At 44.3% G+C, this 23,398-nt stretch overlaps 1 protein-coding gene across 4 annotated transcripts in view; it reads right to left on the bottom strand.

Moving 5' to 3' along the window:
* The window catches only part of LOC135921350 (serine/threonine-protein phosphatase 2B catalytic subunit 2-like), a 198,771-nt gene extending 177,474 nt beyond the window's left edge, over positions 1 to 21,297 (bottom strand). For 3 of the 4 annotated variants that reach the window (XM_065455678.1, XM_065455679.1, XM_065455680.1), the window contains exons 1-2: positions 21,096 to 21,297; positions 7,955 to 8,158 (exon numbers count right to left, since the gene is read on the bottom strand). In XM_065455678.1, the coding sequence (XP_065311750.1) occupies positions 7,955 to 8,158; positions 21,096 to 21,144 (253 nt within the window). In that variant the 5' untranslated portion in view covers positions 21,145 to 21,297. The remainder of the gene's footprint in view (positions 1 to 7,954; positions 8,159 to 21,095) is intronic. The other variant, XM_065455681.1, reaches the window with a different exon arrangement.
* Positions 21,298 to 23,398: the final 2,101 nt, after the last annotated feature.

Here is a 23,398-nt window from a genome sequence, read left to right as displayed (position 1 = left end):
CAGTCTATTTCATTTCTAGTCTCACCATTCGGGCTCCTCCACATCCACTTTCGACTAACCCGCTTGCGGAAAAAGGTATTCATTATCCGCATATTATTCTGTTCTGCAAACTCTACTAATAATTCTCCTCTGCTATTCCTAGAGCCTATGCCATATTCCCCCACTGACTTGTCTCCAGCCTGCTTCTTGCCTACCCTGGCATTGAAGTCGCCCATCAGTATAGTGTATTTTGTTTTGACTTTACCCATCGCCGATTCCAAGTCTTCATTAAAGCTTTCGACTTCCTGGTCATCATGACTGCATGTAGGGGCATAGACTTGTACCACCTTCAATTTTATTAAGTTTAACAACAAGACCTGCCACCCTCTCGTTAATGCTATAGAAATCTTGTATGTTACCAGCTAGTTCCTTATTAATCAGGAATCCGACTCCTAGTTCTCGTCTCTCCGCTAAGCCCCGTAGCACAGTACATGCCCGCTTTTTAGCACTGTATATGCTTCTTTTGTCCTCCTAACCTCACTGAGCCCTATTATATCCCATTTACTACCCTCTAATTCCTCCAATAACACTGCTAGACTCGCCTCACTAGATAACGTTCTAACGTTAAACGTTGCCAGGGTTCAGATTCCAATGGCGGCCTGTCCAAAGCCAGGTATTCTTAGAACCCTCTGCAGCGTCACAGATCTGACCGCCGCCGTGGTCAGTTGCTTCGCGGCTGCCGGGGACTGAGGGCCAGGGTTTGATTGTTGTATTCATATAGGAAGTATATATAACTACTGCAGATTAAAATTTTTTGACGTTCTTTTGGTTTTTGCTGTTTCGGTGCTTAAGAAAACGCAAGGAAAACTGCTTTACACCCTTCTGGGGATGTTTGTTTACCCTTACCTCTGTATTCATGTGTTTCTCCGATGAAAATAGTGTGATCAGCTAACAGACACACAAGGCGGCAGACGAGGCTTCCTGTGAGCGAATCTTAAGGGAATGCGTACAAACGTTGTCGCAACGAAGGAACGTCGGAAAGAATATGGCACATAACTCTGTCCAACACGTTGAGAATGGATGCGAAATCCAAGCTTCAGTATCATGCCCTCCAGCATCAATTTCTTGCAATGCTAAAGGTAAGGAAATGTCTCGAGCATTGACTTGCTATTTGAAATATTTGCGCAGTTCACCTAGAGCGCCTGCACTGAATCAGATTTTTCCACGAGAATAATAATTCAAGGCATCATCTAAAACGATGCTTGCTATATCAATTTCGCGATAGTTTCGTGAACAGACTGAGGTTATCTAATCAGCCCATTTACAGTGTGGCATGTTTTGAGGTATGTCAGAAAATCCAAAATCTTAGACAATGAGACCAACAGAATGCAGTGCAGCTAAAACGAGCTTATTTCTGGAGGCTTACTGGCACGCTTGGCACTATTTTTCAGGAAGCGAATTTCCGCCATGCTCTTTCGGCCCAAAGAACTGCCGCAAAACAACTTACTGCAGCGAGCAGAGGCTGACAACTGTAGTTAGTTTGACTGACATAGATCGGCGTCTTCTTGAGCGCAGCGCAGCGGATGGTGACGATGCGACCATTTGTATGCACCACAAACAACTTTACCTTCATCGATACACTTCTAAAGTCGCTTCGAAGTTGTGCTCAGACACATTCTTTGGACATGCGAAGCATTGCCGGGGGTCGACCGTCATCACACTGGCCGTTGATGCCCACCCTTCTGTACGGCTGGTTCCAGGTAATTGAATCTGTGAAGCTTGCAAGCGGCACTTGTATAGTACTCAAAGAATGGCAAATTTGGTGTTGCCAGAAGAACAACTTGACGTTCTGGTCGGAGGTAGTGAAAGTGAGCCTGAATCAAGTGATACAGGAACAGAAAAGGAGGCCTTAGAAAGAGATCTTGGCAGCAGCGTAAAAAGGAAACTGCAGCGCGGAAAACAGACGCACGCTAAAAAGTAAGTGGAAACAATGTGAGAAAACGCGAAGGGAATAACGGCTACGTCCCCGGAAATGTGCCAACCATCGACCCTTGACAAACGCGAGGGCGCTGAACTCCTCCTGAATGATTATGTCTGCTTGATGCAAGACTTGAAAAACAAGTTTTCCCAAGAACATAACAGAGAAAAAATACAGTACCTCACTTTAGCCCCCCAATCTTGGTCTCGTGAAAAAATGATGGAGTTCTTTGGTGCATCGGAATGACAAGTTCGCGAGGCAATGAATGTCAAGCCTAACAGTGGGATTCTAGGCAGGCCGCAAACAAGACGTGGTAGTCCAGTTAGTGAGGAGGTGAAGTCATCGGTCTGAGCTTCTTACGAGGATGACTCTGCGTCTTATTGCCTACCAGGAAAAAAGGACACTCTGAAAGGCCATCAAAAGCGACTATTGTTGGTGAACCTGAAGGAAATGCATGAAAAATGGAAGAAGACTTACAATTTAAAGTGTGGCTTTTCAACGTTCGCCGCTTTGCGTCCTCCCCACTGTGTTTTGGCTGGTGGAAGTGGCACACACACAGTGTGTCTGCGTGAGCCATCAGAACTTTAAACTAATGCTTCATTCTAGTGGGCTCAAGGAGACAACTGAAGAGCTCCTGGCTACACTTGTATGTTGACTTGATAACCAAGATTTCATTTTCGGCAAATGTGCATCCTGCCCTGGCATAAAGCACGCTGAGAATCTGCTTCGACAAAGTCTTGCCCATGTCGCAGAGAGCAGAGACAGTATCCTTGTCCGGCAATGGATAAGTGGAGTCCGCTGTAGACTCGAAAGCATGGTTTTGAAAACAGAAGAGTTTTCCGAAAAGTTCACAGACATGTTGAATCAACTTAAGATCCACCATTTTATCAGTAAGCAGCAAGCTCGCTACTTTCGAGAACTGAAGTTTAACCTAAGCCAACACGAGGTCGTCATGATGTTGGATTTCGTGGAAAATTACAGTTTTATACTTCAGGACGCACCACAGTCGTGCCACTGGGTTAACACCCAAGCCACAATACATCCCGTAGTTGTCCATTTTCGGAAGGCGCAAAGCGACCCTGGGGAGGTTTCTGCGTGGTGTTTCACTGTTGTTTCTGACTGCCTGGAGCATGATACAGTCGCAGTACACACATTTCAGAGTGCAGTGCTCGAGGTAGTAAAACAATATCTGCCTGAAGTAAAAAAAATTCATTATTTCTCCGATGGAGCTTCATCACAATATAAGAACAAATAGAACTTTTTGAACGTTTGCTACCATGAGCAGGACTTTAATCTATCGGCACAATGGAATTTCTTCGCCACTTCACACGGCAAACGTGCATGCGATGGTGTTGGCGGCACACTCAAACGTCTGGCAGCAAGAGCAAGCTTGCAGCGGCCATATCACAGCCAGATTCAATCTCCAGAGGATCTGTTTGACTGGGCCAAAAGTAATATCAAGGGAATTACAGTAATGTGGGTACCTAATTGCAAAATACAAGGAAAAAGAGCAGAGCTTGGTTTGAGATTCAGCACAGCAACCGGTGTTAAAGGAACGCGATTATTCCACCACTTCAAACCAGTGACGGTTTCACTTCCTCGGGTTGGTATCACCTCATACTCAAATACCAAAGAAGTTGAAGTAAAGAAGCGGGCATGAATACTATGGAGTTTTTGATTTGCCTGTAAAGGTTCATGTGTGAAGAGTTGAACATGAGTGAACGAAAAAACGGAAGGCAACCGACAAGTTGAATCGGGCTCTAATCTCCAGCTGTGAGCGTCGGTGGCCCGGTCAACAGCAGTCTTCCTTCTGGTGCGGAACAGCAGAAAAGAAGCGGCCGTGTTGCCTCCCGCTCTACAGGAGGCAAAGTTAGCCATTAACTGTTATTGCAAGACACCCACATCGATGCCATGTTAGCCAACCTGACAGCCCCGAGCCACAAAAATGACAAGAGGTGAATTGACAAAAACAGGCCATTTACAATGTGTTTAGACTGACGTCAAGCGACATAGCCGACACAGTCAACGTTTTTTCGGCGAAGAGCCGGAGTGCATATGTGAGCCCAAAAACTCTCTGGTGGCTCATACGCATTGTGCAGTGAGACCGAGCTCAGCAGTGGCTACTAATGACATGGATTGCCGACTTAAAAAAATTTTTTTTTGCTTCAAACAAAATTTACTTGAATGAAACTTTCTATATCACAAGCTAAGAGGTCGGTGCGTATATTGACCTATCTGGCATATTTCTATCTGGAGGGCCTTAATGCTTAAATGTGGCCTGAATCTCGCCAAAAAGTCATTTTTTTCCAACTTAGGAGGTATTTTTCTCAAAAAATATACTTCTCAATAATTGGGAATTATTTTTAACATACAATATAGCAAAAGGCAAAAAGTCGGAAAAATTATTGCAGCTGAAAAGTCAACGCAGTTTATGCAAGAAATGTCTGAAAACGCAACTTTTTTTTTGCTTTTTTACTGAGCCAAAGAAATTCGGAAAATTCTATAATTAATTCAATTATAACGTAATATGAAAGAAGGATGCCAGTACAATGTTCTAAAATAAACTTTATTATTGTACCTACTTTCAGGCTTGAATAAAAAAAATTCCCAACCAACTTTTGCTTTTTCCCGGAAATTTCAAAGAGCGATCACGTGATCACAAAGTTTTTTTAGACGAAAATACTTTGGCGAATGCTTATTCACACAAAAGATATCTAGCCCAAATTTTTTCAGGAACTTCAGCGATGGTCAATTTTGGGGCCAGGACATTTGGCATGGAATGACCCTACTACAAAGCTTCGCATGTGAAGCTTCAGTAGTTCAACATACTTAGCCCAATCTCCCTTCCCACTTTCCTAAGCAGGGCTTGAGTCATCATTAAAGTATATTATCCTCTCTCTCTGACACCTCAAATATCATGGCTGTTAACACAGTAGCCAACAATTAGTTTTTCACCGAACTTTTGTATTTCAGGCATGGTGGCTTTCTTGCTCTGTTAGAAAAAACGTAGGCATGCAGGCACAGGCCTTTTCCTACCTTTTTCTAACATGAGTCCCTACCAACTAGCTAAACTTTGTGTTCTTAGCAAGGAGACCTCACTCAATTCAAAGCTAAAATACAACTTTTGGTTGCTGGCTCACTGCCTAGTACAGCGAATCTCCCAAATACTGGATGTCTCAAAGTTACACAATTAAATGCTACAGAAATTCGGGCTTTACCAATCTATTATGACCTGCATTTCACACCACCCTTTGTGAACACCACATTGAAGCTTGCAACCAACATCTGTTTCGCGAGGACAGTTGTCACTGGCAGACATGGTTACATGCAAGTGTCACCAACACCAACTTATAAGCAGCTTAGTAAACCAACGAAGGGGGCTAGTTGGTGAATGTTCATGATTACATTGCGCTTAGTGTTACACTGACAATTTTATGTGAAGGACAGAATGTGGACGTAAGTAGCGCAATAAATAAGCAGCAACACAAAGAACAGCAGGAGACTCTAGTCACCGCCGTAAATGCTTACTGTCAATCATTTGTACCAAGTCGGTATAGATAGTACACAAACACCTAAAGCATGTACCACAAATGCACAAGCAGTGTTTACACGTGTCTGCAGTGAATCCCATTTAAACAGGACTAAGCTTCTAGAAACCCAATGCATTCGGCAAAACAAATACCTTCTTATCCAACAAAATAACACTAACGAAGCGGTTCATTAACAGGAGATACAGGGCAGTGTACTTGCGAGTACACTGCCCTCCACAGCCATAAAATCTAATGCTCAGTAGGATGAGCGCCTCATTAGAGACAGTTACAGCTAGCAGGTCAGCTACCATGAGAACTACTTCGTGCTGCCATGGTAGGACCAGGTTCATGCACCTAGTCATCTGTGGCATATACCACAATATCCTTTTGTGTTCAATCATACCATTTTGAGCACACAAAAGGCTTTGAGAATAAGGCTATGATTCCGAAACTTTCACAACCAGGTGTTTGATACACAAAGGAACTTTTACACTGGATAATTAAACATTAATTCCTAATTAGGTCATTCCCTATAACGTACTTCGAGAGTTAGGCGACGTCCAATATGGCCGAATTATATTTTCGTGATAAATTGGTTTTTATTGAAACCTTCTCTTACTTGGGTTGAACATTCTCTGTGCGTGTGCATGTAGGCATAAGTGTATATTTGTGTGCATTTGCTTGGCTGTGATTGCATGCACACAACACAAACAAGTCTGTGCACCTTTCCCAAGGAGAAATTATTTTAAGGGGCACTTTACATCAATACAGTTGCGCAAGTGATCATACAATCAGAATACTTTTTTTTTACTTGCGTCAATTTAAGAATGATATTTTCTATCTCAGAATACATGTGTGATAGCATTACCGCAATCATTTACCATTCAGTATATAAAACATGCATTGTATGCATAATCATATGCCCACCTGCTATGGTCTTGATATGAGACTGGCAGTATTGCAAATAAATAAGGAATTATGAAGAGTCAACCTATGATGATCCCGTCTGTCTGCTGGCCACCTGCCTGTTCAAGCAGAAATATTTAGCCATGCCTGCAAGCCCTCAGAGGATATTCTGTAGCACGAAGTTTCAAATGCTGCACAGATGTAGATTCGTTCTTTTTGCACTTGTGTTATGAAGCGTTCCGAAAGACAAGTGTCTGCTCATTCTTGAGCATCCCCTATCTTTAGTTTCCTTTGGTACTTGATTTTGGTCTCCAATTTGTTCTTGGAAACAGGTTCCTGTGCTACTGCATATAAAGCTTTTGAATCAGTACAGGTAGTGTCCTTTCCTTCAAGATGGCTAGAATGCACAGGGCATCTTAGAACAAACTCTACACTCATTGAAAAGAAAAACAATTCCACAAATAGACTCAATTTCCTGATGAAAAAATAAGCAAAGAAAGGAGACACATACCACCAAATATGTCACTTGATTATGCAAGTAATTGTTTTTATCATTCAAAAGGCTAAACTGGATGAATGTAGAGTTTGGCTGGCTAATAAGCCCGTTTTAGAGATGGGGCTGATGAGAAGGCAATAAAATGGGCCACACTGTAACAAAGCTAGTCTAAAGCTACTGGTAGCATCTGCATCAGAACCAAGATAGTGAAATTCATAGTGAAAACAACATACTTCGCTGTTATGCGAGAACTCAAGATACACCTGCTTGCACCTCCTTGGCTGTTCAGTGCAGCAGCTGTGTTTAACCCCTTCAGTCACGAATTATGTTCGACTGTCACTAAACGTGTAAAATTTACATAATTTTATGCTAAGGTGCTCGAGGCTCCATAGAAAGCAAGTCGAGGTGGGATGAGAACAATTGTGCATTTTATAGAGAGCTACCATAATTAAATGGTAATTATATAGATTGTACAGTCAATAATGTTACGTCTCTTCATTAAAAATATTGAATGGGACACTCGAATTACATGCACAGGTTAATTATTTGGCACAAGCATTGCAACAAGGGAAAAACATCTTTCAAAATTACTACCAAAACGCCCCACTTCAAGCGTCCCGTCCAACACGGTAGTGCCTTCACCAAAGCAGTCGTCTAAAGCGATAAATTTCTCTCAGAAGTGAAGTGGGTGTACTTTGGGAAAGCAGAGTGTTCAATTTACTCAATGATTATTTTTCGTTGTCTATTCCTTGCAACCACGGCGCAGCAATGGCAAAAGTAAGTCATGTCCACAAACGTGTACACCGTGACTGAAGGGGTTAAGTGTGTAGGTCAGGAACACATTTAGACAACTAGCACTTGCAGGCAACCAGCACCTGCCAGTTGACACCCAAGAAACCTATACAAGGCAGTGTAGACAAAATAAAGCAAAGCTACAGAGAGTACTCATGGGCCCAAGTGCTTAGCAAATAATACAACTATTCCTGCTGAGCACTTAGAAATTTCCCATTTTTCAGAGCTACTAACAGTGCCGCAGCAACAAGCAGCAGCAACAAGAAAATGTACCTGTCACAGGCGCCTCAATGTCGATCATGGTCTTCTCCTGGCGCAGCAACGCGGCCCCTTCATTGATGATGCGCAGGGCAGCTGCTTCCTCGATTCGCCCTTCGAGCACAAAGTGTTGCTTCAAAGCTTCGATTCGTGGCTTGCCACTTTTTGCCTCAAACACCTCACTCAGTGTCAGCTTGTGGCTAGGTGGAAACGGCACACCTGAAAGGTAGATGGGGAAACAAATGGCAGCGGTCAGAGTGACTGCACAGCAAAGGCACTGTGGACCATGGTAGAGACAAAAAGGCCATCTGCCAACGACAGACAGAAAAACTGCACTTTGCCCAACAGGCGCTGAGGCACCTACACTTCAGATTGTGCATGTAATAGTGCTTTGCTCAGCAAAGAGAACACTACAAATCTAATTCCACCTAACCACCAATTAAACCACAATTAGCCTGCTGTGGTTAAATAATAATGGCACACACATAAAAGGTGGCAGCAGTGCTTCCCACCTTTTATGGGAGTTCACCTCTACACCTTGTTCACACTCACTTATCAGCCAATACAGAAAAAAAAAAAACTAATGACTTCTCAACTCAAATGCTGCTCCGTGTGAGCTTTGAGGCTTGTCAAAAAGCTTTCTTTTTCCAATAAATGCTAAACAACCATTAGTGGGATTTATTGTGCTTGCACTCTCAATCTCCGTACAGCATATCATATGCCTACCATAAAAACGAGAGACTCCTGTAATGTTATTTTAAGATAGCTTCAGCAAGTTGGTATACATGCAAAAAACATGGTAGAGCACAAGTCCTTGTATTGAATGTGAAACCATTTAGATAATGACGCTAGAGAACTTTCTCAATACACTTCAACAGAGAAAGAAACAATGTTTGTACCCCTTTAAGTCTTCAGCTTGGCTACTTCTCCCTGCATATTAAAAACTTAATTTCCTTTTAACACAACTTTAACTAATGGAAAATATAAATATGGAATTAGTGTAAAGAGAGCAGCTGTCACATGTCCTACCATCTTGGAGAATGCACCAGGAATCAAAAGATCCTTTCCAGAAAGCAAGGTACACTTCAAGGTACACAGTTAACACACACAGAACCACAAGAACCCTTTGCTTAAGCATTCCTAAACAAAATTAGCCTATTTAGCTCTTATTCTACAATGCATTGTTCGTGCAGACATGGCTTAGTATAAGGCTCTCTTGCACCACCAATCTGCCCTCATCTACGTCTACAACTTTCTCACTGAAAGCTACAAGTTGCTGCCATGTGATCCTCCGCCCTGTATGTTATACTTTGCATCACTCCACTATTAATGCACTATTAGTATGCACTAATAGCAGTTTGTACAAGTTTCAGTCTCACCACCCAGGTTTGAAGCTCACCAAATTGAATTGCTTCATCTTAATTTACAGCCATCGGAATATTGCCCCTGCTAGAACAGCAAAGTGATGTGTTAACCTGATGCAAGCTAGCACTGCAAACAAGCTGCGAGTATGCCATTACTTGGCTTCGTGCAACTAGTGTAAAGCGATGCAAAGGCCTATGATTGATGCAATGGCAGACAGCTCGCTCAAAACAGGCACTCAAGTCAGAAATGCAGGGTTATTAAAAACAATATACCTCCCCACACCACATTCAAGGAGTTGCGCCGCCTTTCCACATTCCTACCACGTTCCAAGCTATAGCGGCTACTAGCGTGTGTGATGTGGCAGGTCAAGCGACAAACCGTCATGTTGCATTTTTTTGTCTTGTGCTCACCTAACTAGTTTACTTTACACCTTGGTTTCTTTTCAATTGCTAGCTTGCATCTCCTCATTCCTCACCATTTAGCATGCCCAAAAGCCATGTATAATGGGTACTTGCATGCATTATACTTACATTAATAGTGAATGCAAAGGATGTCGGCAATTTCACCAGGCCACAGGAATTAACTAGTGATCTGTTGATCAGAATAGCTTATTCAATATTGCATGTGAAGGCCTACTGGGCTGGCCATTATAAAGGGCCACGATTTCGCAGCGATGCTTTTTCTAATACTATTCCTTTTCGCACTTCACCAGTGGTAAGAGTGATGCTCCACCTGCACTATCTATGTATCAGCCAATCATTAATGGAGGATAAATGTCACATGGCATCAAGCAGAAGGGATCATTACAAAATGCCAGCACAGCATATTGCATTCTCAAAAGCAGTTAACATCAGATTATCTCTTCACAGTTAAATTAAACGCAACTGAGCTGTTGAATGGCTGTACTATTTACTCTCTCTTTATAAAGAGAAGTGTTAGGGCCAAGCATCACAGTGGCAAAGATGAAGGGCAGCATAAGGCTGCATTTACTGAACACAAGAAGCCTGTTCCTGACAACTTGACAAGATCCCCAACACTACCTGCATTTTAACATTTGCATCAAGGCTAGCAGGTGCACGTCAACTGGCTCAGATGCATCTTCCCAATCCTGTCATCACAGCCCTGAGCTATGTCAGCAGTACTAGCGTACTTGCATTTTGCAAGTCAATAACAACAAGGATATCCGAGTGCAGCATCATTTATTAGGCAACAGAATTAGCAGCAAGGTTTAGTGACAGCCTAGAAAATCTATAGCTGGCAGAAAATAAGGCCAGCCCTTGAGGGCTAACTACAACACAAAAGCGCCTTAGCATGTCACCCAAGAGCTTAATTAAACCACGTTTTTCATTTTGTAGCTTCTATACCAGGCCTGTCTGAAGGACATGAAGTCTTACCATGGGGTTTAGCAATTCCTACGGTGCCCACAAATATCTAGTTGCATCATAAGCACTCAGAAACACCTATTTCTAATGTTCGCATGCCTAAAAAGAATTATACAGTGCCCCATCCAACAATGAGCAGGTATTATAAAAAAAAGAATACTTCTCTGTGTGGATAAAACCAAGTATGCCAACCTCCTAAAAAAGCCACCAGTTTTTCTTACTTCTAGTTAATGCAGTAATTAGTAATTCTCCATACAAAGTTTGTAGAGCACATTTGAAAACATCCCTCTCAGTTGTTTGCAACTTACTACCTTTGAGTAGCTCTTTCCAAATTAAAAAAAAAAGCCACCATGGCACACAAGCAGCTGGGCATGACATGTTTTTTTATGGTATCACTGGCTTTCTTTTAAGTACAGAAAAAAGAGCTAAGCAAGTGGTAACAAATCGCAAGAAATTGAAGATAATGTTTTCAAATGTGCTCTACAACCTTTGCGCTGATACTGCAGCCATAATGTTAGTAATTAAAAAGCTAATCACTACTAATCACTTTGATACTAAGAACAATATTAGGTCTTTGACAACATATAGTTGGTTTCATCCATGCAGAAAACTCCACTTTTTTATTTTTGCTTTAGCTTGCTCACAGTTAGGGAGTACACCTTGCATATAAACTATGCATAGGCTGTTGGTTTGCTTTTTAGTGCAGTCTGAATTTCGAACTTCCAATACATCTTATAAGCTAGTACAATCTTTGCGACAGTTCATGGATGTGTATGTAGAGCACTCGACACACAGCTACACTCTCTTGGGTGAAGCAAAGGGGATGCAACGTTGTTTTAAAGGCACTATGAATGGCACGCTGCATGCAGCGGTGTTCACTCTACTTAATGCTAACTAAAACCCAATACCATTAAGAGTCAAACTCAACATGGGTTTGGGTCACTATCTTAGACATGGGAAACAATTTCAGGTGTGCATGCCTAGTAACCCCCAAGCACTAAACAATCTTACATCGCCAAAACTAGTATTTGCTTTGCCTGTCCACTCACTATGGATGCACAACATAATAGCAAGAATGTGGGTCACTCATATCAAACTGAAATTTTTTCATCTCATGCTAATCCTGTCCACCACCCGGGAACAGCATAAAGATTGTGTGGTATTTTGCATCGTGCCAGTGGCATAGCCAGGGATTTTTTTTTCAAGGGGGAGGGGCCACGCACTTGATTGGGGGTGGGTGCAAATGGGTGTTGGCACATGTTATTTTATGCCAATTTCACTATCTTAAATACTTGCCCACATGCTTGTTTTATTACATACAACATCCACAGGCATCTAGTGTGGCTCGTAGGCATTGCTACCTTGCTGCAATGTACTCTAGGTGTCACAGTGCAAATAAAGGGTCAGGTTAAATATGTTAACCAACTGTACTTCTATTTCCAAAGAGCCTACCTTTGTTATGGTTGTGCCCATGAATGGCCCACATTACCCTGGCACTTCCCAAATCAACTCTCTGCAGTTTCAAATGCAAGAGTACTTATCCCACTATGACAACTGGCATCTGCCACATGAAGATGCAGAAGGACAAATGAGCAGTCTCTCTTTCTACAACAGTACCCATGCACCGATATGGCAATTGATCTCAAAACAGCAGAGGCGACTGTCCAAAGCAACTCTTTCCTTTCACCAATGCTGAACACTTTATGCTCCTCAATACTCGTACAACACAGTATGCTATGTACCTGTCACCACAGAATGAAGCAGAGGGGCAGACTTTTTTTTGTAGCTTCACCTACCAAATTTTAAGCCAATTTCAATAGTATTTCACTTTGCTCAGAGCAATGAAGCAGCAAGTGTGCAAGACAAGCTCCTATTGTTGAGCAAAAAGATGCCACTGGGCACAGACAGCATGAATTTACAGCTTTATTTCGATTGAAGCATCTGCTACACTCAAGAACATAATACTGGACAGTAATTCTGGCTTACCACACCTGTTACCTGCTGGAGAAAGTCAACCTAGCAGAATGTATCATGCTATCCTGTTTTCGCAGCAATAGCAACAACACTGACCTCTGCTGCAGGCTGCCACTTGTATAAATCAACGGCGACCGTGCAATGGCTGCATAGAAATACAGTACCCGAGCTGACTTTTCTCACTGCTATTGGTTCTCCACACTTGCCTGATGTAATAGCGAATCGGTTTCACCACATCACCGCATGGTGAAGGCAAGCAATGAGCTTAGCTATGGAAAAGCACACGTACGTAAGAAGTGAATAGTAATTTGGCAAAAGTGTGCGTTTCCTTTTCATGAGTTGAGCCTTGATATTGGCGGCGAGGAGTTGGGGAGTCGCCATCTATCGGAAGCACCTCGCTGGCGTAGTATGAGGGATCACGTGGCGCGCTCCTCATAGGTTTTGCTGTCAGCGCTCACTGAAAACACCATGCGCGAGCTCTCCCGGATATTTCTGTAAGTACTTTCGAAACGAGAGATGTTTTTTACTGTCTAAATAATAATCTTGGGCAAACTGAAAGCACAGAATCGTTTACAGACGCTATGTCTCTTTACCGAATACGTACAGTGAACGCCACTGCGCTCGGTCACCGCGATGGAGTCTCCCGAACAGTCTTCTTGCGTGAAAGGTAGGTAAACGCTGAGAGCAAACTATGTGAAATATATTCTTATAGTGTTTTTATAACTAAATCGAGCGTAATAGAATGAAGCCTCAATGCAGCGATCGCACAGAATCGCAGCGACCTACTGCGCGTCTGCATGCTTGTCCGCGATACTGTTTTGCTTTCACCGCGTGCACGTTTTCGCGCCGTGCCATGAGCTTTAGGCCGCAGAATATGAGCATTTACACTATACAAGTAGCCACTGTTGCGTGGGTGCTATCAGAGCTATTCAAAAATAATTTCGTTGTAGAGGCTTCGACGCCTACAGGGGACTTTGATGTGCCGTCACGACGATTCAATGTTTTTTTTTTTCTAAATTCTTGGACGTTTCAATATTATTTCTCGAGTTGCACCGCACTGTATGTTTATCGGTGTTCTCAGCGTGCGATTTCCCGCTGCTTCTTTTTTTCTAATCCAGTGCATTAATCCATAACACAAACAAGACCCTATGCCATGCTTTTTTTTTAATGTGCTTCTTACCGCTCCCTTGCCACTCCAGTGAACTTGCCAGTATCTATAGCATCGACAAGTTCAGCGACCAAACCGTCATGTTATTAGTCGGGCAGCAGACTCGGGAGAGCGTCTCAGTGCGCGTTTTCCGAACATCGCAGACCCGGCGCCCTAGCAGAAATCTTCCTCGCGTCTGTGCTTGCTGCATACCCGAGTTGTAGCCGATGGCTGTTTGCCGGTTTTATGTTTCGCGAGCCAAGCTTCACGCAGCTTCTTGTCCTGCGGCTACGTGTGAATAAGGCTGACACCGGGCTCCGTTGCGTAAGTCCAGCACTGCGGCACCGAGCAGTAGCCTACCTACCATGTTGCGCGCCTTCAAAGGCAGCCACTACCTATTGAAGTGCTTTCAAGCGTTGTAAAGGAGACACTCGAAGCAGGATCTCGTCACTAAATGAGGACCGCAGCTTACGAGGGAATTTAAACTCATTTTCGGCTCGGTTCGGCGCTCCCGAAGCAGCCGACACGACCGCTATGTCCACGTGATCCCTAATAGCACGTCACGCCGACGGTGGCGCCAGCTTTTCCAGTGGCGGAGCTCGAGGCCAATACCCGTTTCCTCACTAATGTCAGGGTATCTACCCTGAAAATTAATTGGATGCCATTGTCATTCTACCTCAGGATATGGTGAGGTAAGTGTGCATACTAAACTACACTATGTATTTCCACATAGAAGGTAGTGTGCTTAAAACAATGGCAGCACCCTTTGAGAACCATCAATTTATGTTGTGCACTCAACACCTTGCCATGGCTCTAATAAATGCCATAAACACACCATATAATGTCCCTACTCCTCCACAACCGATACTTGTGCGACCATTTCATCGGCAATTCTGGTTATTATGCTACTTTAATCATTCAGTCTAATGCGATTTATTGCACTGAAGCACATGCTGCCATCTGTGGTCCTGCACGCATGTGCCCAGAGCTGTATTGGCAGCCTCACGGTCAGTGTGCAATGCACTCACTTTAGTAATATTGGTTTGCATTGTGTTGGACAGTACATCGCTCCATGCAAACTTGCCACTGTGCCCTGCCAATTCTTTGCACATAGCAAGCTATGTGGTCAACACCATAATGTGTTGGCCAAGGATTCCCAGTAAATGCAGAGCATCTTTTTGGATCCTGCTGAACCATTGGCACAAGCCACATGCTAACTCCCATACAATACACATTTAATGAAAAGGAGAACACACCGAAGCACAGCATAACCGAGTAAATGCTATCAGTTTATCAATATATATGTGTTCTATACAGCCCCCTTAACCTTCCACTGCTGTGGCAGATGCTCATCAATTTTCATTTAATGTACAGTAGGATTCATCTAACAGAAGTCTATTAGCAATGTATTCAAGGGAACTGTTCTCTTTATTCTCCTTCTCAAGGCCCAATCATTTTATAAGGACTTATTCTTGACCTTTTCAGAGCAGTAAGGGTCATGCTTCGCATCAAATATTGAATGGCTTAATTTTGCCACACAGTGCAGCTCTAGTTACAGTAAAACTGCTCATTTCAACTGGATACTGTCCACGAAAAATGCAGCCAGAAAGCTTCGTAAGAAAGTTTTGCAAGATTATAACGACATTATGGCACAATACACCTGCAAGTATCTGACATACACTTCCATTATCTTTTTAACACAGTTGTATAGAATTATGCAGCCACACGTCTTCGCGACCCTAACTTGCAGCAATTCTTGAACACCACAAGAGTTGGCTTATCACAATCAACTTCCTTATACTCAAATCAGATTTGCAATCATAGGTCAACAAGCTCACTCATAAGTCAACTCACTAACTCACACTGACCAGAGAGTCTGAGCAAGTGAGAATGATTCCAGGGGCATGGGGTTGAGTACGAGTGAGTTGCAGTGGTCTAACTGGGTGAGAGAGAGTCTGAGCGAGTTGAAACCAGTTTTAAGTGAGCGACTCTGACTCCAGTATTCTTGAACGTTCCTCCATTCCACCTCGACTCGTGAATAGATGGCACCACCGTACTTCAACAGAAGTGGTCACTGCGCTTCATTGACAGTGCACACCAACTTTTGAGAAGCATAGCATCTTCTGTTGAAGGGCGTTGCTGCACTCAATTCAGTGAAGTGGAGGATCATTTGAGAATACAGGGATGAGTCCGAGCATGTACAATTTCCAGTGAACTGCAGACAAAATAAGTGAGGTCAACTACCTCTAAATCACATGTGATTCCATCTGGTTTTGAGCTCACAATCCTAGATGTGAGGATGATTACGCATGATATCAAGTCAACCTATGTTTGCTATGTTTGTATCCAGAAGCAGCGTCCATTGGTGACAATGAGCCAACGTGAAGAGATGCATAAATGGACTCATGCACATGCACTAAACAAAAATTTTGAAATGCAAAGTGGCAGAATATATAGTAAATTCTGTAAATGCACTTTTGTGTAATGTAAGCGTTAGTTGATGTTATAGCTGCTGAGCTGGTTGGCACTGAGCACATGCCTTATACATGTGTACAGGCTCTGTGGTGTAGTCATAGGCCAGCAGGCTGCTTATAGGTTCACCGAGTCATATTCACACTCATTTCACAAGCATGAATGAGGGCAAGTGACAAAGGCTGTGAGTGGACGAGCATAGGTTGGCAAACTCACTCATACTCAGAATCAGTGTGTTTGTGATTCCCCCTCAAATATCATTCAATGACTTTAGGCAATGTGTTTCAAGTCACCGTATGTGTGTTCGTGTACGACTTACTTCGAACTTCATTTGACAAAAGTGACTTCTTTATGATTTCAATCTGTGTACAAAACTGCCTACCTATTAAGTAATATTATCCTACTCCAATTCCCATCAATCATTCAGTACTTGGTCACATGTGTACATGTGATAATGCTACCGCATAAGCAGAGTTCCAAGCCCTTCTGGTATCCCACAGTGACAGCAGGACTAGAATGGTGGTCCCCATATATTTTTTTTTAAAAATCTACACTTACAGTAATAGGACGGTCTTAATTTCCAGTTGGCTTAGGTTAAGCTTACAAACAGCTTTACAAAAGCCAAAGCTCTCAGCATGAAAGAGACTCACTTATATATTCCTTGAACATTTTTCCACTCAAGTGCATGACAGCACCATCCCAACATTCAAGCAGTCATTATGCTTCAATGGCACTACACAAGCTATTTTTGAGCTAAAATTCTGAAGCCAGCTGCTAGCAGTTACCTTATAAATGCATCTGACTGAATGCACTATCAGCATCCAATGAAACAGCAGTGTGCATGCAGCCCTAAGCAAAACTGAAGGTACAGTGGGCGCCGTCGGACAGTTCTCACGTGGGACAGGTGTGCTCATCTGGGCCAGTATTTTGTAGCGATGCCCTTTCCCAATGCCTTTCAGCGCTTTTCGCATTCGTGAATGGCTGCTTTCGAAGCACCGCCCCGGGCAAACTGTCGAGTGACCACTCACGAGTGCAAAAAAACCCGTAAGGCATTGTCATTGGGAAAAGACATAGCTGCAAAATACCAGTAGTTCGTCCACAGGGTGCGAGGATCCTCGCCCTATTGAAATAGTTTTGTTTCCGTTTTCCTTAAATCTCCCATTAAAAAGCACGAAAAAAACAACGAAATCAGAGGCAAAAAGATCACAATACGGCGAGCATCATCAGCCAAATCAGGTGCACGTGCTGTCTCTGCCGATGACAGGCAGACATCATGCACTATATGCAGTGTTTGTGTTTTATCTGATGCTGATAGAACATGCATTGAAAGGTACACATGTCAGAGTGCTGACCTACAAGGAAGACCAAGCAACAAGTTAAATGCATTGCCGAAAAGGGCCTTCCTAAACAATGTCAGGGCTCAATCACTGGCATTGCAGCTTTTTCATTAACTGTGAAGACCTGCTTGCAAGTGAAATTCTTTCCTTGTGGTCAAGCTTAGCACCAAGGCAAAAGAAAATGCAATGAGAAGTGAGGACTGGCTTACGAGGGCTGTTCCTAAAGCCAAATCATGTCCTGCTAATGTCATCATCAGTTCAAACGAATTAGTCAATGTAATTTAATTAGTTATTAGGTTTCCTCTTTCCAGTTAAGCAGGCAATCACAGCATGGAAAAGCTGAAAACCACTACTTACACTGCAATACTAATGCACTATGGACTATTATTATTCGCATCTTGATTCTACGTTGTGATCAGGAAATAGCCATTCACAGTACAAACAAAACCACAGAAATGATACAAATGCACTGTGCGCACTCCTTGCACTGACTGGAGAGTGAGCGAGCCTGAAGTCTCAGGCTTCCACATCAACACTAACCATATTCTAGGGATCAAGCCTGAAGCTCAATTTGAAAGTAAATCTGCGACTGATACGGGTGTCACACGGAGCACTTTTGATCGCGATCAAGCCTGATCCGGATCACATTTCTCGGTCGTGACTGGCTCCTTTGCACAAAATACGCGAGAGAGCCAATCGCGGTCGAGAATTTCGATTCGGATCGGTCCCGATCGCGATCAGAAGTGTACGTGTGACACCGGTATGATTCAACCAAACATAAGCAAGGGCCAATTCTAAAGCAGCTTCACTGTCCACGTTCTGAAGGTAAAGACAGGTCCTGGGAGACCTTGTTGAAAGATGAGAGAAGAATTTCAATTTCCTCAATTCAGCAGAATTTTCCAGCAATTGAGGGCCACTGTGCGCACGTGTGTGCGAACCTGCTCATGGATTTGCGCGGCGAATGATTCATTTTGCGCACACTTTTGTGCCTTCAAAAGCTTTTTTAGAATAGATCTAAAGGGGGCAGGCGCACGTTTCTGTTGCGCTTCCCCTTCGGCGCAATTTCACGAAAAGGCAGCAAGACGGGGACTGGCAACGCGCAAGTGGGGATTGCGCGCTGCGGCTCCCCGTCTCATCGACCGGGCAAACCTCTCCCGTCTACCCGCAGCCCCGAGACTCGCTTTCCGTCGCTGGGGTCAGGCTAGCGGGGCAGTCGAGTCTTGCGGCCGGGACGACAAGAGCGCCACCGTCCAAACGTCAAAGCAAGTGTCGTGAAAGCAGAAAGTTGGCAGCACCAACCAGGAAGGCTACATTGCTAAAGTGGTATCGATTACGAAACGCCACCACAACCACAACAAGCGCAGCGGCTTTTTGTGCACGTAGCAGACATTGCCGAGATATTTCCAGCGGGCGGCAGAACCAGGCCCGTCTTGCCTGCCGTACGCTGAAAAAGCACCGAAAACAGCCGGTTATGCACAGAACGTGCCCGGTCTAGGGTGGGATCAACAGGTGTGTGTGCGCCGTTAAGAGGTTTTGCGCGACAGTTGAATCTAAACTTGGCTGCCACGGCACAGCAGCATGCCGCGCACCCGGGGCATCCTACTACGCAGATGGCTGCGAAGCAAGGGTGTATCGGTTCAGTGGGATACCAGTGACGGCAAGTAGTATGCGTACAAAGTGACAGAGCATCATGGACACTACTGTGTGCGCAAGGAATCTCACTCCACGTGTTCTCTGAAAACAGTAGAAATATAACCAGTTAAAAGGACATTCCGGGAAGAGTGGGAACATTTCCGGCGCGCGCATGTGGTCCACTACATATACATCGTCAGAGTTGCTGAAGCCGCTTTCACATGGCCATTGTTTTCAATATGCAATGTAAGCTCATGCATTTCTACAATAAACGATTACCGCTAGAAAAGTGTGCGCGCTGGCGTACCGAACGCAATACGTATTCGTCTCTTCGTACGTATTCGTCAATTAGTACATTTCCAGTGCGCGAGTCCATGCTAGCCGTACTGGAATTTAACAAGGCACACCGACCCCTTGTATTTTAGTTTTTCCGAACTGCTAAGACGAAGAACGTTATGGGCTCTACACATCAGGGCCACAGATACTCTACATTTGTACAATAGTGAGTCGCTGTTATTGGAGAAACGTAAGCCGCGCCTGCGCCACCGCAGGCGCTGACGTCGCTAGGAAAAAATTTCATTCCATTGGTTGTATGATACACTATACGGTAGGTTTGGTCGAACCGAACGTACCGACCAGGGACGAATATCTGCTCGCCTACACGAGCACGGCCGGCGGCGAAATCGCGCAAGCAATCCGCTGACCTTGGACATGTTTTCCTTGTTTCTTACTAACGACCCGGTCTCCCACCGCCGGCGAGTTTCTCGCACATCGCGATAGCACGGCTCCAAAATGGCAACCCATCGTCATCCCCTTCCCCTTCTTTCGGCCAAACCCCCGTGGAGAAAAATCCTTCCCCCTTCAGCGCCCCTTGCTAGAACGCGTTCTCGGAGAGCGCACGAAAACGCAGCATTGTGTTCCTCGGGCAAGCGGACAAGGGAGGTCGCGGAGGAAAACACCGCCACGACGTCCAATTTCAGCATGACCAGGGAGCGGTTTCTAAAAACGCCCGAGGTCAACCCATGAGGCACTGCGCTCGGGACCCCTCCGACCGCAAAGCACACGCTACTCGAAACTTGGGTTCCAGGGAAACCCATGCTTCCCTCATTATAGGGCCGAATTGCCTTTACTCGGCAGCCTACAGATTCGCAAAGAGCCCGCTCGAGTTCATCGGCAGCTGCAGGAGAACGCGCGCAGCCGGCGCATACGGGTAGCTCGGGTCGATGCCAAAGCGATGTCGGCGGCAAAGCTCAAAATTCAATGGGAGGCATGTCGACGTAAAAACATGCCGCCGCGGTGGGGGCCATAAATGCTCATACCGAAATATGATCGCCCGCGAAGCTGCGACGCGTGACATGAAACCAGCGGTATGACAAACCAAGAGGCCGAGGACCAAGAAATTGACGCAGCGCGAACCTAAACACGCATAGCCTTCCACTAAAATCGTTGTCACGGATAACTATAAAACACGGCGTAGCAGACAAGCAGCAAGCCATGTTGTACAGCCCAGCGCGGGTTACGCATTTCAGTGCGAAACCAGCCTTCCAGCGGCCGTGGCTTTCGATCAGCTGAGCTTGTTTAAAGGGTCGGGACCAGAACGTTAGGCTTAAATGTCCGACCAACGATCCAGCTTATGATGGTGTCGTTCCGTACGCCTTCTGTGCGCGCGGACCCTGTGTCCGGTTCGAAATTAACCCTGAGGTTCGTGCACGTCAACGCAGAAAAGCCGTACGGTAACGCATTGCACAGTTAAAGCGGCTGCACCCGACAAAAATGGCCGCCGGACTGCAAAAATCCCAGGGCGAGCCCATGGACGCCAGGTAGTAGGGTAGATAAAAACGACTTACTTTTGACGACGCGTTCCGTCGTTGGTATTTTCGCATTATTCGCCGACATGTTAATATTCCTAGGTGTTCACGTTACACGAAACACATACGGATGACAAGAATATCACTGCGATAAAGAAAGATCACACAACACTACGACGGCCACAAATGGCGTAAACAACAAACTCCTGTTTGCATGCTGCATTGCGCATAATTTTGCGCGCAGACTGAGAGGACCAATCGCGACGCTGGACGGCCGCGGAGGCGCGCCGTTCGCTGTTCACGGCAGAGGAGCGTGTTCATTGGGCGGCTGAGCTGACGTCAGTCAACCTGCAGTGTGTTCCTTCAAATTCAAACTTCGGCAAAATTGTTTCGCTATTTTAGAACATTTGAGAACATCATATTGTTGTAAAATGTGTCCCGACTATAAAAGACGCTTTGGAGACTTTCCCAGAAAATACATCAAACTGAAGTTAGCTGTAATAGTGCACCGGCACGAAGTAACCCGCGTTCTTGGCATGCCGCGGCAAGATTCGGCTGCCTCCAGCGTTTTTGTTTTGATTCATACACGCCATAGTGTCGTACTGAGAATATAGTAGTCGTGCATAAGAAACACAAACATCAGAAAGTGTCACAAAACATTTTTATGAAAATATACTTTTGCACGTTTTCTGGCAACTTTTGAAGTGATTCACGAGCCTTTCTGAGTGTAATAGGTGGCGCCCTTCCTGACGCGGCAAATTTAAACAACGTTTGAAGAGAGAGCTGTAGTTTCTGGCGCAGAAGGTTGCTAAGAATACTGTAACGTTTCTGTGCAAGTATTAATTACACGACTAAATGTTATTTTGCCTGCTATCGTCAACTCTGCTGTCTCCAAGGTGATAGGCTCTGTATACTTGAACCGCGATAGATAGCACGACGGTAAAAGCGTCGAATTTTTGAGAAATTTAGTAGCCCGAAAGAAAAAATAATGTAGCCTTCCTTTTGACGACATGTCAACCGCTTTGCTTGACCATGCTCTGATGGGTGAAGCTGCTACTTAAGTGTTAATCAATTTCTTCTCTTAAATTTTCGCATGAGACCTCCTATGAGCGGCTTGTGCTGTTCCGTATAATAGTTTGCTTGTTAGACGACTAGGGCAGTTACTCGCAGTGGACATGAAGCTGCTACAGGTGGACTTGTTCCGAAGGCCTTCCAGTCTTTTCTAGACGTTTGAATCCGGCCACATCTTGCATTTCCTGCGCAAAGCAAGTTGTCAGAGCTTCAGCTCAAAAAATGTTGCTGCACGAAGCCATCTATGAAAGTTTGAATACAGGTAATATGTATAGTTCATTTAATTGGGAGCGTCGGGAGTTTTTATAATTTATTAATTAGTAAAAATACAGATAATTACATGTGCGTAGTATACATAAGGAGGCCCCATAGTCAAAGACTGTATCGGGACCTCCTGTTAAAGACACTTATGTTATGTTATACAATGTTTAAAGCAAAAGTAGTACAGGTGAGAGCTAAGAGTAATGTGAAAACGTGTTTATAGCTACGCTAATGGTAGAAGCAAGGACTGGCTAAATAAACAGAACCAACACAGTGCATCTGTGTCGATCTTTCTTAGTCCTTGTCTTACGCGCTGTTTCTCCTTGCAAAGTGGAACACCAACTAGCCCAACGTCGATCCATTAAACCGAACTCACTCAGACTTATATATTGACACAGGGGTCATCAGACTCGTATTCACCAAAATAAGACCCCGTCGCGCACACTCAAACTCACCAGAAATCAGACTCACCGAAATCAATCTCCGTCGAGCTAGTACTCACTGAGATTCGTGGTATCAGCGATCCATACAGACTCGCAGTATATCATGTGTTCAGAAACAGGTTATCGAAGACTCGCAAATTCATGAAATCGTGGTGGGGGGGGGGGGGGGGGGGTCAGGCTCCTTCAAACTATCACACCTCAGGCTCACTTGATTCACAATCGCAGGCTGCAGCTAGTCGATCGCCTCGACTCAAAGTGACCAATTCACAGTACGAGTCTTTCCTCTACTAAGGGTAAAGTGTAACGGCGTTAATATGATCGGTACGCGTTGGTAGAGACAGGAGATTCGCCTCGGGTGCGCGGCAACGTGTGTGTGGGTCCAAAAAACGAAGGAAAGAAAGCCAGCAATTAATCACTATTGGAACGTAGGAGATCGGAAAGAAATCATTTCGCGATAATTCCAGTTCTCTACTGCTTCACTGACGCCAATAAAGATGCGGTGTTACTAAAACAGGCATATGTAGACAAATAGAAGATATGGTCAGACTTCTTGCGGCCTTTGCATTT

Source organism: Dermacentor albipictus, unplaced genomic scaffold, assembly GCF_038994185.2.
Source record: "Dermacentor albipictus isolate Rhodes 1998 colony unplaced genomic scaffold, USDA_Dalb.pri_finalv2 scaffold_12, whole genome shotgun sequence".
NCBI lineage: Eukaryota > Metazoa > Arthropoda > Arachnida > Ixodida > Ixodidae > Dermacentor > Dermacentor albipictus.
The sequence above is the reverse complement of the archived record's forward strand: the minus strand, read 5'-3'. Positions and strand labels throughout refer to the sequence as shown.